The sequence below is a fragment of the Charadrius vociferus genome, unplaced genomic scaffold (assembly GCF_000708025.1).
Source record: "Charadrius vociferus isolate BGI_N301 unplaced genomic scaffold, ASM70802v2 scaffold259, whole genome shotgun sequence".
Taxonomy (NCBI): Eukaryota; Metazoa; Chordata; class Aves; order Charadriiformes; family Charadriidae; genus Charadrius; species Charadrius vociferus.
In genome coordinates, this window is record NW_009661368.1 from 8,585,311 (window position 1) to 8,599,829 (window position 14,519).

General features: G+C 45.8%; 1 protein-coding gene across 1 annotated transcript; it reads right to left on the reverse strand.

The window, feature by feature from the left end:
* Positions 1-1,377: 1,377 nt before the first annotated feature.
* CDH26 (cadherin 26) lies at positions 1,378-14,201 on the reverse strand. The gene is made up of 15 exons (XM_009893591.1): positions 13,974-14,201; positions 12,708-12,830; positions 12,099-12,260; positions 10,693-10,840; positions 9,851-10,017; positions 9,551-9,679; positions 7,243-7,428; positions 6,791-7,053; positions 6,027-6,169; positions 5,545-5,778; positions 5,180-5,407; positions 3,897-4,021; positions 3,413-3,487; positions 2,294-2,377; positions 1,378-1,587 (listed from the first exon to the last, which is right to left on the reverse strand). The coding sequence occupies exons 1-15, from the start codon at positions 14,199-14,201 to the stop codon at positions 1,378-1,380; spliced, it is 2,505 nt and encodes an 834-aa protein (XP_009891893.1).
* Positions 14,202-14,519: the final 318 nt, after the last annotated feature.

A 14,519-nucleotide genomic window follows, 5' to 3' on the forward strand; every position in this document is an offset into this window, starting at 1 on the left:
TTAGCAGTGCTGTTAGGTCACTGGCCCAACTGGAAGCCTTCCGTCTGGCATCATAAATTAAAGACTGTTTGTCAGAATGGGGATTTATTGTGTAAACAGACCCTGCTGCTGCAGTTGGGAGAGCTCAGCTGCCCGCCCCTCAGCCACAGTCTTCTATCGCACTTGACTGAAGTTTCCAACCTTGAATTATTAGTCAATAACGTCTGAGCAAAAGCATAATTTATTGTTTAGGTAAACTTTGAAGCAGAAGAAGAGTGCCTAAGCTACCAGACTTAGTGCTTGCCTCAGGCAAAGAGTTTTTCTTTTAGCACAGAATTGTAATAGAACAGAAGTAATATTTGGGACTAATTCCATCTCTTATTGGCCGTGTAACTTACCCAATAGCAGAATGCTCTCTTCTGAGCTATTCTTCCCTCATTCACGTATTGCAACACCGATAGCCATCACGCTACAACTGAGCGTGGGCCAACTGAGCACATCCAGACACCCACAAACCACAAGATTTAAAAGTACCACATCTGTGGTTTCTGTACAGGGAAATTTGCTGCTGCCCCTTCTCTATCATGTCATCTGTTTTATCAATGGTGCTTAAGGAAACCCATTAATTTCTTTATCATGGTCACTTGTAGCTAATTTAGAGAAGGAAGTTATTTGAATTAAAGGAATAACCATAACTTGTCCTCTGTCAACAATTTCTGAGCATTTACAGTATTTACAATAGTGCAGTAATACTAACAGCCACCAGATGCCAGCATGAGCAAACAGGCACTCAATAAGTGCCTCTTACGCTAAAAAGCAAGTATGGTGCAGACCTCCCAGGTCGTTACGCGGTTACAGTCACGCTACCACTACAAGTGTATTTTCTCTTAGCTGTTTCAGTGTCATAGGGGAATAAAAGATCTCCTCATCAGGTCAGATCCGCACGGCACCGTACTAAAGTGAATCTTGGATTTAAAGAGACCACTTACTGGAGAGAGGACTGTCTCGCTGGCCTAGCTGGGAACTGCCTTCTCCGCTCAAAACTGGCTTATTTCCATACGGAACTTTGACTGGAATTTCTAGCGTGGTAGATCTCTTCTTTCCCTTTGCATGTTATATTAAGGATCCTTAATCTCAGATCTTCCATTTGTGTAAATCTGCATGGAATATGCTAAAATCACTCCAGCATCTCTTCAGAGCAGCGCGGACCTTCCAGACACGTCACGTCCTTGGCTGCGGGCATGCGACCAGCGTAGGCAGGAAGAATAAAAGGGCAGATACTCATGGTGCAAACATAATGCAACGACTTCTAGCGCAGATGGTTCTTTCTTTCTGAATTGTTCAGTGCTTCTGCCAGAAGCCTTTCCAACACCATAAAGTAGCCACAGCCTTCTGAAATTAATGGAATGACTGCAATCGCTTCTCACAGATTTCTTCCAGAGCAGAGAACTTTGGTCCAAGAGTGTTCAAAAAATCAGCAGGCAAATCCTCGCTGCCGACGGAGACAGAGCAGAAGGAGCTACTTCGCTCTAGTTCTCCTTCCTCAGCGTATCTGTGAGGTTCATAGAGGGCCCCATAATCTTCCACTGTGTTTTCATGATACAGTTTCTAAAGAAGGGAAGACACAATGCAAATCATCGTGGAAGCTCCTATTGCCCTCTCAGAAATTAAAGTAATTTGCGGTATGCAAATTAGGCAGGTAAGCCAGGAGGTTACAGTGAAGAGTATGAGTCGTTCTCTCACAATGAAAAGTTTTACTGAAACTATCAGCTGCGCAAGCACCAGAGCCTGAACCTCCCCTGGAGCACCGAGGCAGGAAGGAGCAGTCGATGTGCCCTGGAGCAGCCAGCTCGCTCGGGAACCTGACTGCGTGCAGGTATGCGCTGTGGCCCAAGGAGGCATGGAGGACAGGCCCAGGAACAGGCGGTGGCCAGACCGCACATGGCAAGAGGATTTCCCTGCTGGCACAGCAGTGGAAGAGCAGGCAACCAAACCTTCACCCTGCACAGCAACAGAAAGCACTGCAGCCCCACTTCCCCGCCTGGAAGAATGTGTTGGAGGTGGCAGACCCCAGCCCTGCAGTACGCCGGGTGACCCGCCAGATGCAGCGAGGCGTCCAGGAGACACCACATTTTCAACAAGGAGTCATCTTCAATGTTTCCCCATCAAACACGTCCCTCGCTTTTGATTGGAATGCTTCTTAGGTATGGGCTGAGAGTAGCTGAAACCATAGCAGCTTCCCAGCTTTGCGAGCCATTTTTCCTGTTCTTACAAGCCAGTTTGGCAAAGGAGGGGATCAACATTCATTTCTTACCCGACCCAGTATTTTGTCCACTGTCTGCATGATGGAATCAAGGTGTCTGTCTTGGAAAGTCTGGTAACTAGCGTACAGGCCGCCCTGGAAGAAAGACGCAGTATCTCAGGTTTGACAGCATTAAGGCAGTTGCTAACATTTCTTCCAGATAGAAACAAATCCAACTATCTTTCTCTCTGTTACGCCCGTTTCTCTTGGGCTGTCTTCTCCGGTTACATTGCAGCTTTTTCTGTTCAAGGACGTTTCTTCTGATGAGTACATACTCCACGTGTACCTGGAGTCACCAACTGTAGGCATTCTTCATAATTAGTAATTAAATACGTTTCTTCCTCTAAATTTATTGGATTCCTTTTCATTAACGGCACCAAATATGACCTCAGAACTTTATAAAGTCTATTCACATAGGTAATCCTCCCTCCTGTAGTCTTAAGGATTGTGGAATTGGGTTCTCACATACATAAAAAAACCCTATTTTACATTTTCTTTGCCTGCTGTAAGAGATGGTTCTTAGAGTGTCTTGGTGATCACTATGTACTTAGGAACAGAACACATGGCTGTCACCTACTGATGTAGACCAGACTTTCCTTCAGGCATTCTTTACAATAAAAATAGACATCTGTTAGAGAATACAGTACAAAAATCCACAAAACAAACTCAAAAGCCTTCAAACTCCCAGAATTACATCTCATAGTCATAAAAATACTTATAAATCCTTTCCACACTTTTACACTATGTTAAGTAGAAGATGTTACCCAGCATGTTTTTGATAGATATCTGAAGAATGATGGTTACATTTCACTTATACCAAGAACTGAATAAAATCTTGTGCATATCAATTCAGGTACTGTGATAAGAATTTTGGAAGAAACGATGCTTCCAACTATTTAGAACAATAACTAATGAAAAGAAGTGTCAGTCTCAAACTGAAAGCTGCTAGAAAAAAATAAGTTGGCAACAGTATTTTAAATAGTAGGGGAATCTCCAACAAGTGATGCTTATTTTCTAAATGAAATATATTGCATTATTTTTCCCACTGTTATTAACACCAAACCTCATTCTTGGGATTACTAATTTCTGTGGTATAGAAAAGGGCATTTACACGAGGAAACGGGCAGTTACCTCAGCAATCACTTCTCCTCCAGTCTCCAGAGACACTGGTGGCAGAGCAGTGTGATCTGTGACGTGCAGCTTGGCCTGCGTACAGGGAGAGGGACAGTGTTAGTAAGAAGCTGAACTAGGCTGGCAAGGATCACTCTTTTGCAGTCTATTCCCCTTTTCACTTGCATTTATCTCCCTGTTGAAAACACTAGTACGTGCAGTGGGACAAGAGCTGACGTGCCCCCTCCCTGCTGGGTTCACCAGTAGGATGAGGCACCTGGGAAGGTCCTGCTGATACTGAAAAACGGTGGGAGTGATAATAGTCTGTCACCAGAGCAGCATTATCCAGTCTGTGCAGAACACCACTCCCCGGATATGCTTAGTGGCAAAAAAGCTTTATTTTGCTCAACTCTAAAACCAGAGGAAACAATAAAAGAGGTGACTGGTACCAGATTCAGCCGCACAGCACTGGTGGGGTAACGTGAATATAGGCTTTTGCACTTACTTGAGACAAATTCATTCTGCTCTCTTCATTGTAGTTGATTAAAGTCTGTTCACCCTCTCCGGGTGTGACAATGGCTTTGCTTTTAGATCCTGGCACGTAAAACTGGCGAAGTAGAATACTGGAAACTGTTGGGACAAGAAAGGGAATGGTGAAATGGGACAGTGGACAGATCTGTGTGGCTCAGTAGAGGGGGCTGGTCAGGTCCCAGCTCCTTCCAGTCGCGCTCACGCGGAAACATCAGCGCTGTAGCTGGGCAGACGCTGGGCCGGGCGCGATGCGCCTGCTGCAGAGAGAGCCGTTATCTCCACCGAGCTCCGCACCGAGCAGGCACGCTGCAGCACTCGCAGACCGACAGAGGAACCGGGGTCAGATAAGCTATTACTTTTCACTTCAGATAAAGAATCGGTAGTTCACCCCTTCAGCAGTACCCAACAGGAGCTGTTACAGAGGAAGCAGCTCTATAATAAGCAGTTACTGAGCAGTGTAACCCTATGGGGGAAATTCATTACTTCCAGTTAGCCCGTATGTGGTTAATGTCAAAAAAGTCAAGTATTCCATTGTATTCAATGTAAATAAGAATGTTTACTTTGTTGTACTAGAGTTCAGCTTCACAACACATTTACATTTGCCAGTCATCTTCTAGCCACAATATAATCATGATTTTCACAAGTAACAAGCTGAAAAATTCCACCTGTTAACATTGCATTTCTGGGGTTTTTTTAGTTTAGGTATTTTCTTTCTTCCTAGGTTATATACCTGTGTTTATTGTTGTTCATACAATAGTATTCCATGCATCTACGTTATCTTCCCTTTTTCACTTCTCTATAGTACACAGTCCTCACCTTTCCACATCCCAACCACGAGTGCAGGTTGTTTCACTGATCTTTCCAGCGCCCTTTGCCCTGTGTTGTCAGCCGTGGATACCACCTGCCTCTGCATCACACACTGTCTCACAGTGCCTACTCATTTGAAAGTTTTCTGGGCTATCAAAAAAGATCTTTTTGGTTACTAGATGGAAATGGCAATGTCTTGTGTTGGGCAACTAAGGTCTTCCTGAAATTTGAAGAGAGAACAGGTCATGGACCAGGACACATGGATGAAAGCACTATTAAGAGTGCAAGTATTAATTGCTTGTACCTTGGCTACACTCCAACGCATTCGGGCAAACGGTCTTTCCTGTTAAGGCTGGTAGATTTTAGCACGTGTTCATGAGTCACAGTTGCAATGAGATACAAGGGGCAGATCACAGGTAACTTGCACACCTAAGCTAGGAGGTTACTTACCCAGTAGCAATAAGAAAGCCATCAGTATTATCACAATGGCACCAACTCCAAGTCCCACTGCTGCTTGTGGAAGTGGTGAATCTTTACACGTATGTCCATCTGGGCAAAAGCAGAGCCTAACGTGCTGATTCTGCCTTGTAGAAAATCCTTGCCCATCCTGAATAATGATGGGGACCAAGTAGCTACCTTGTGGGAGGCTTCTTAACATTAGAAGTTCAACTGACTCCCCTAAAAAGAAGACAAGCAAATTATTTCAAGACTCATAGAAAGAAGTCTGACATCAGTAACAAACCATAAAGGTAACAGGCAGTGAAATAACCAGAGGGCACGTACACGACATGAAGGATATGAAAGGAAGAACTCACCAAAGTTCCTTCCTAATTTCCAGTTATGCTTCACATCTTCAGAGTCCTCAGCCAGCTCAAATGTAAATGGCCCAGAATGTGAATGGACTGTAGCAGACTCAGCTTTTATCATGAGAGGTGTCCCTTCTTTTTTGTCACACACATCTAAAGAAGGAGCCACTAATGTTGGCATACGATCATTAATGTCCGACAAGTAAAGCAGGATGGTGCCAGTAGCAGTCTGTGGTGGAATACCTAGACGGGAGTAAAAGAAGCAGAAAAACACTCGTAACTGGGTATGGACAAAAGCCAGGCCATTGGCAGGATCTCTGTCTGGTTTATCCTACTAGTCACACGTAACACAAGTTTTAAACGTTAGGGTGTTTGTTCTGCATTACCATTCTCCACCGAGATCCTTAGTCTTACTGTCATTCTATATCTAACACACACCTCATCTCAAACAGTCCATATACTGCTTGAATATTTTCTGACCAGCTACTTACCATGATGAGTAGCCTCAACGATGATGGTGTACACACTGTTGTTCACATAAGGAGATTCTTGATCAAATTCTTTTGCCACAGTGAGAACTCCAGAATTCTCATCCACGCTCAGCCAACCAGCTGGGTCATGGGCTAGTTCATATCTTAAAAAGAAAGGAAAAAGTTACAAGTGCTGTATTTTCTTAAATGAATTTTGAAGAATATAAAATTTCTACTGCATCTTTCTTTGTCCTTTTGAGCTCTGTAGGTATTTTCCCTTGGTAGTGAAGTTCACTTTTGTTAACTCTAGGACAAGCTGTGCGTTTCAACACAGCCAACAAACAGTTCCCCATGCAAGTCCCCATACCTTGCACAGGCCCATCAAAACTGTTCCTAGGGGCTAAGAAAGTATCTAATCCCACGTGAGATCAACACTCTTACAGCCAAGCACACCTTAGTCCTTTCTATGGCATCAAAATTTTGTCATCAAAAGTAAAATATATAAATAATGCAACCTGGTTTTAGGCAAAACTATTTTGAAGACAACAGAAGCACTGAGCAACCAAGGACTGACTGCACCTTTAAATTCCATCTTACAGAACCAGCAACCTGCATCTGCAGTATCATCAACACTAAATCTGCACCTCTAATGTATATGTTCATGTAGCTGTAAATATAGATGTGTGTGGATACTCACATATGTACATATACCAAATTAAACTTGAAAACCTCTTTATATTCCTAAGCTATTTCTTATTCTGAGCGTTAGAAGCATCTCCACTTACTTTATCTCATTAGGCACATCATCTGGATATGTGGCCAGATACCTTCTAAATACTCTCCCAGGCTTCATTGAGTCTTCTTTTTGGACAATAAGTATAGGAGGCTGAAACCTAGGAGCATGTTGTAAGACCTTGATGTTGATCGTTGCATTGGTGGATTCTAGGCTTGAGATCATCACAATGCCGTTTTTACACAAGAAGAAAGGTTCTTCATTTGCTACAGAAATGACAAGTCTCAGCTCAGAGTCATCTTCATAGTTGAGAGGCTGAAAACCCCAGACAAAAGTCTGATTAGCAGCTATGACCTTTGGTTTGGCCGTCATCTCTACATACCTGCAACTCAGAGGTGAGCTGAGCTCACCAAACTCAGGTAAGCCGCTAAGCCATTGGTCTTGCAACCAGACTGGCCACGCTACACGCTGCCACGCTGCAGGCCATCTATTACTGCTCCTTACCTTGATAACACTCAAAATGCCTTCATTTGTGTCTGGATCCGTCTCAATGGTGAACTGTTCCTTCTCATTGCCTGTCGTTATTCCGTATTTTGCTCTCCAAGCTGGAGTGTTGGGAGAGTCTTCATCTTGCACTTGGAGCCGTAATACAGCTGGGTGTTCCTGACCTGCTGAAACCTGCAGCTGGTACTGGGAGGGGAAAGGAAAGCAAGAAGGACTATTTCTATTCCTCAAGAGGAAGAAGCTCGTTAGCCAGTTCTGAGCCAGGGTTCCACCACCAGACCGTGCGGAGCTACTTTCTGCACACACTGATGTTGTCTGCAGTGGCTCATGCGTCCCCGCTCAGTGACAGAGAACCCTTATGGGAGTGACAGAACTAACTATCCTCCGGCACATTCCCACTGACTTCATACAGAACTTATCACTAAACCTGATCTCCATCTAAAACCAGGACACTGCTCATCTCTCCTAATACTGACGATAGCAATAGGCCCACAAATGCCACTGGGGCTTTTCATCCAGGACAGTCTTCTGCCATGTAGAGGAGATTGGTGCGTACAGGCTTAGGCCAGAACTAGTCTGCAGATGTTACATACCTGACCTTGCAGAAAGCAAGAATGTGTGAGATTTTAGGTCCTTTCTTCACAATGGTTTAAGTTTTTGCCACCAGCTTGCCTAACTAGCACGCCAAAGACAAGCTAAGAAATGCCAACTAAATCACCTGAGGCAGAACCATGCCTCAGAAGATGAGATGGTAATAAACGATGAAGAAAATCAACACAAATTACATAAGCTGGTTGCTGGTTGAGATCTGAAAATTCAGACTCTTGCCTTCTAATACGTAAACAATACTGTCCTTGCATCACAACTTTTACAAATGCTGTGCTCAGACAGAGGGAACCAATCCCTCCTGTGAGAAGGCCGGGAGTTCCACCAGACAGGAGTTAATCATGATGAAGAACAGATTTCCCGTATAAACCTATTCTGGCAGATTATCTAACCTTATTCCCTCGGTCTCCCAAACACCCTTCTGCAGGCAGGAGACCTGCCATAGTAACACACTGGTGTGTTTGCTTTCATAGCTGACTTTGCGCTCGCTGTTGTAACCCAGTACCTATTCTTACTGCTCACAACTTCAAGTATGTACACACACCAGTGCTTGGCATGGCTCCGCACTCTGCACGTGTGAACTGGTTTGGGCTGGGATAGTTAGTTTTCTTCATGGTAGCTTGTATGGTGCTATGGTTTGGGTTTGTGACGAAGGCAGTGTTGATGACAGAGGGATGTCGGGGCCGTTTCCACTCCTCCCCCCAGGCAGGGGCTGGAGGGGCACAGCCGGGAGAGCTGACCCCGGCTGACCCAAGGGACGGCCCACACCACGTGGCGTTGGGCTCTGCAATGAAAGCCGCAGGGGAGGAGGAGGAAGGGGGGGACGTTCGGAGTTTGGGCACTTGTCTCGCCCAGTAAGCACACTGCGTGATGGGCTCTGCCTTCCTGGGGAGGGCTGGGCACCCGCCCGCCCATGGGAAGAGGGGAATGAACTCCTTATCTTGCTTCACTTGCACATGCGGCTTTTGCTTTACCTGTTAAACTGTCTTCATCTCAGCCCACAAGTTTTTGCACTTTTATCTTTCCAATTGTCTCCCCTACCCCTCGGCAGGGGAGCGAGCGAGCGGCGGGGGGTGCTCAGCTGCGTTAAACCACAGCAGTGTGTCAACACGCAAATCACACAAACAGTCTTCATGGCACCTGAGCTATTAACGGGACCAGAGCCAGAAAATGGATAGCTCTTATCTCAGCTCAAGCGCAGCTCTCTACCTGCTCGCAGCCCCTCACGCCCTCTCGCTGCCCGCCAGCTCCGTCGCTCCCTTCGCCAGCCACCACTGCCCACGGAGCCACCGCAGCCACCCCCCAGCCAGCTGCGCCCGGGCGGCAGGCGGGCTTAGGGCCATTGAGGTCTTCCTGCATCAAAACTTGGAGCTTTCAGGAGCAGACTGCAACCAGCACCTTAGCTGCCCAGCGTCAGAACAGCCTGGTCTGACCGCATCCGCAGGGCTACGGCAGACAAAAGCCCTCTGGTGCTGAGCACGGAAAGCGAACACAGTCTGTCGCTCCCCACAGTCCGGCATTCTTCTACCATCCACACTTCTAACAGGTAGTTCTTCTAACACACAAAGCACGTCTGCGAGTGTTTTGGCCTCACTCTGCAAGCGTCTGAGGGTTCCTATGTCCACCGCTGAGTGTATTCAGCAGTTTGAAGGACTGAACTGTATTTAGGAGGGGTCAGTACAGTAATAATGTTCTTCCTTACGTTATCGCTAGTAAATACAGGGAGGTGGTTGTTTCTGTCTTCAATGACCACATTCACTGTGGCAGTAGATGACAGCTGGGGAGTCCCGTGGTCACTGGCTTTAATCAGAAGTTTGAAGGAGGTGGCAGTCTGAAAAACAGAAGAAAGGAACTTTCGAGCTCAGTGCCGAAGCAGTTCCCACATTCTGCCCGTGACAGCTACGAGGCCGGCTGCGAGGCTCTCCCTCCCCTGGAACCTGGTGAACGGGTCCTGAACATGTATCATGCATTAAATGACAAGAAGGTGCCATATGTACGTTACCTTATAATCCAGGCATCCCGACAGAAGTATTGATCCTGTGATAGGATCAATATTAAACATGAATCCGTCTAGAGGGGGCATTTGCATATTTAGAGAATAGGACACCTGAGAATTCACAGTGCCGTCTTCATCTTTATCCAAGGCAGTAACTTGGAAAACTGGCTCATCTAGGATGAAGAATTGAGGCATTAATAGAAGTGTTTAGTCTTGGCGTGGAGTTTCTCAGACCTGTCTGCAGGGTCCAGGACATGCAAGTCCTAAGAACAGCGATACCTTCTCCCGTGGCTATGGTTATCGCTGCAAAGCCTCTGGCCTCCACCTCACTTGGGCAGCAAATCTGCCTAAAGTACCAATAGCCAACTGAAAGAGTTATCAAATTCCTGAATTTACGTTATCAGAAACATTCACTGGTTGGTTACGCCAGCGCTCCGCCAGCTCCTGAGGAGTTGGCACCACGGCCACGTGCCCACACATCCACACCCTGTCCTTGTACTGTAAAACAGTGTGTCTGACCATCTCCTGTGCAGCGCTGCGCCTGCGCAGGCTCCACATCCACGGTTCAGGTTAGTCTGCTAAAGTCTCGGCTTGTAGTTAAGAAGAAACATGTTAGGGGTTTTTCCAGCGTGTCTCCAGCGCTCCGCTAATGTACAGCGAGGTCAAGCAGACACAAAGCGAAGAGGCGGGAAAGAGGCCTTCACAGGATATAGTCCCTAAAGCCGCGAGTGTTTAAGGAAAACCTGGGCAGAACAGATGTAGTAAGAAAAGAAGAAGAAAGACAAAGAAATTAAAAAGAGAGCAATCCCACACAAACCAGTAGTATCCCTTGTTTGGGTGGCACTTACCTTTACTGTGGTTCTCTCTTATTGTAACACTATATTCCTCCTGGGGAAACTCAGGTGCGTTGTCATTAATATCTTTAACCTTTATCTTGAAAAATAAAGGACGGTCCAATGGTTCACCAGTTTTTCTGTACACAATATCGAAACGTATCTAGATGAGCAGCGACACAAATATCAGAATGGAATGAATGGCATCATTTAGACATCAGAATGGAACAAAGAACTTTCGATTTTGACACTGCTTCAGTTCTATTTGGCTAGCGTTTGGCTTTGGGTTGCATTGCTAAGTCATTATTTCACCTTCAAAGTTATTAGATTCATAATCGTCATCCTCTGCATTAAACGATATTTAAAAAAAAAAAATAAAAATCAGTACCTGAAGCTGGATCTGGGTTATTTGAAATGACTGCCTAATATAAAACACATAAATATCCCTGGGGCCAGACAAAAGAATGCTTTCACCTGTGCTTCCCAATTCTAAAGCATTTATTTGAGCAGTACATTCCATTTGCTACGATGTTTTGGCTCCATATCCATGGACGTGCAGGGGATTCAATTCCGAATACTGAATTCTCTTTTGCTGCACTTACTTCTGCTGTACAGCCAAGCCCAGAGCCTCCGCCCCGGAACAGCCCCGTGTCCAGCGAGGGCGAATAGAAAGCCCTCCAAAATTTAACTGTTCGTTGTGGAAGGGAAGACCTTGCACAGAAAGCCACAGGGAACGGCAACTACCAGTTGGGTACAGTTAATCCAGAGAGACACAAATAGAAATCATCACAGAATAAACATAAGGAGACCACAATTGCAGTTTTTTTGCAAGAGGAAAACAAACCCACACTCCCATATTTCGTTCATACACTTGTTACCACATTTCTTTCATTACACTGACTGCTTAGGAACACTTTTCTGCTTCTTAAGGAGAAACATATGCTTACTCTTCTATAAAATTACAGTAATACAGCTTTGCAGCTCCTCCAGTATTATCTATTTTTTTGTAACATGTAACTATTTGCTTCCGTTCTCTTGATCGAGAGGTTTTGGGTTTACAGCTCAGTGTTCTGGCCACTGCGGCTGAAACACACTTCGACTTTCAGGATAAGCTCTTCATTTTTCACATTATGATCACGGGTAATACAAAAAAAAAAAAAAAAAAAAAAAAAAAAAAAGATAGAAAAGAAGTGTACAGATATTTGTGGAAGTCCAAACACGCGACAAAGGTTTATAATTGCGAGCGATGTGGAAGTTACCAATTGGTCTCTGCTGAGACAATGACCTTAGCGTTTAGTTAGAGGTTCAAAATCAGAAAAGGAGGTCATAGAAATACGTATCTCATTCTTGTGAAGCATTTAGCCACGAGAAAGCAATTAATATTTGCAAACAGTTTTAAGTATTTTTTTAAAGTGTGTTACCTGAAAAATTGAGGTCTTTTCTCTGTCGATGGGACGATGCACATACACATGTCCGTTTTCATCATCTTCTATAGAAAACAACCCAATCTCTGGAGATTCATCTACCCCGGGTCCACTGATTAAATATCTTACTGATGTGTTAAATGATTTGTTATTGAACAGCTTTGGGAAAAAAAGCAGCACAAAGCAGTGTGAGTAGGGAAGACGGCACAGCAGTAAAAAGTCTTCAGACCGATTCTCGTCCTGCGCCCCTTCTCTGCAGGCTCTGCTGACTCAGCAGCGTCGTGGCCGCAGCACCGCGGCTCTGCACAGCGTGCGCATACGCAGCTCAGCGCCATGACTCTCTTGCCTCTCCCGCTCCAGAGTCGCCTTCCCCCGAGGCTGCCTGCAGCTTCCCGTAGAGAGCAGCAATATACCCCCCACCACTCAATTCCACCCAACTCCGGGTAAATAAGACAACTTTGAACAAATAATTATTTTATTTTAAAAAGGTGCTGTTTGGTGCACAATTCCCACCCTCTCCTGCCTGTGGCATTTTAACGCACAGTCTGTGGTGATGGACATCTTACTGAGGCTCAAGAAGAACTCTTGCTAAGGGGTTGGTTGTACCTGTCCAGCATATTTTGGGAATGGTCCTTTGTCCTCCTCTTGAACATCAATGGTGGTGATGACCCAGGTCCTCTTTGTGCGCTGCAGAGGTCGTAGACTGTCTAGTTGATAAGAATCTATCCACTGTTGGATAAAGAAGTGTATTTAGTGTCATAGTTCCATATTAACAGTTGGGTATCTGTTGTTATTATATAATATTGACTACAGACCTGGATATTCTTCTTTTGGATGGCTTGTCTTAAACTGAAATGTTCGATTTCATGAGAAAAACTGTTGGCAGCAGTAACCTTGTGGGGAAAAAAGGGATTGTGAGAAGTGTGGTTAACTGGAAACCATTGATATGTGGTCTAGGAGGACTTTGGCTTCACAGAAACATATTGATTCAGCTTTGACAGCATTACATTAAATTGTATCTAACCCCAGAAACTCCGCAGGTATCATCCATCTCATTCCAAACGAATCAGCGTGAAAGCCTGGATACTCATTTTGCTGCTCGGGCGGTGCCAGTCCCAGAAACACGCAACCACTGCGTCTGACAGTCTGTGGTATTATCTCTATGGCTTTTCTCAAACCAACTATCTCCAGTTTTTAAAATACTCAGCTCTGTCTCTCGCTGCCCGGTGCTCCTTCAGAAGTTGTCTGGTTTTGACAGGACATAAACACACTACTGGAAAAAGGTTCAGTCTGGGCACTATTTCAGGTTGTCAGAAACTCTGGCAGGTGACGCTGTGTCCCAAACACCGTTCATCTACCAGAAGATGAACGCTGGACCAGAGTTTCTAATCCATGTGAGTAAAATAAATTGTTGAGAATGGTGACTGCACCCTAATTAGCAGGATTTGCCCTTTTATAAGCACAAGCTTCCTACGCCAGCATCACACACTGCTTTTTACTGGAAATCTTCCACCCCACAGGAGTATGGCAGTGTTCAAATTACACTATTGCCATCAGTCACAGGTAACTTTACACCTCCCCAAGTTCTCGCTGCTTTCCCTGGAACGCCTGGCGTTTATGACTCAGTCCATCCAATCTAAAAAGTGAGAGCTCTTCCTGCCTGGGCGAAGGCGAAGGTCAGGCCTTTACCCCGTGACGTTTTTCTGAAGAAACAAAATCGCATTGCCGTGGTTATGTTTGCCGAGCGCTGGGGGTTCAGCGTTCAGTAACGCCTCGGGGCTGCGCTGTAAAGCTGCTGTGTGACCCGGGGAAACCTCCACGATGTGCAAACAGCCAACGGGGCTCTCACCGGCACTTGCACGTGGTACTTACCAGTTTTGTTCCAGGTTCAGCTCTCCGGGACCCCCCGACCAAGCTGCTTCCCCTTTGTGTATGTGTAGCCACTTCTATTACATTGGAAGTTTTAATTGTATATGTTATGGCTTCCCCACTCCTCCCTGTGCACCAGTTGCACAGCAGCGGCTGAGGCTGTTGCGGTACCCGTTCCAGCCACGGGCACTGCTGGAAAGGAACAACCCAGTTCAGGCCCACGAACCCCATCGAAACACTCGGGGAAGTGCCACTGAATTACTGTGGCCTTCCAGTCCCTAATGGGGCTCCAGGAGAGCTGGGGAGGGACTCTTCATCAGGGCCGGGAGCGATGGGACCAGGGGGAACGGTTTGACACTGAAAGAGGGGAGATTTAGATGAGATGTGAGGAAGAATTTCTTCCCTGTGGGGGCGGTGATCCCCTGGGGCAGGTTGCCCCGAGAAGCTGTGGCTGCCCCATCCCTGGAGGTGTTCAAGGCCAGGTTGGACGGGGCTTGGAGCAACCTGGGCTGGGGGGAGGTGGCCCTGCCCAGGGCAGGGGGTGGCACT

Bases quoted from the DNA above. Each gene is read 5' to 3' on its own strand.
- CDH26 (XM_009893591.1), bottom strand. From the start codon at position 14,201: ATGGGGTTCGTGGGCCTGAACTGGGTTGTTCCTTTCCAGCAGTGCCCG. The intron at 7,054-7,242 runs GTAAGGAGCAGT...TGGGGTTTTCAG, and splicing joins GCATTTTGAGTGTTATCAAG to CCTCTCAACTATGAAGATGA. The intron at 3,488-3,896 runs GTAAGTGCAAAA...CCCTGTACGCAG, and splicing joins GCAGAATGAATTTGTCTCAA to GCCAAGCTGCACGTCACAGA.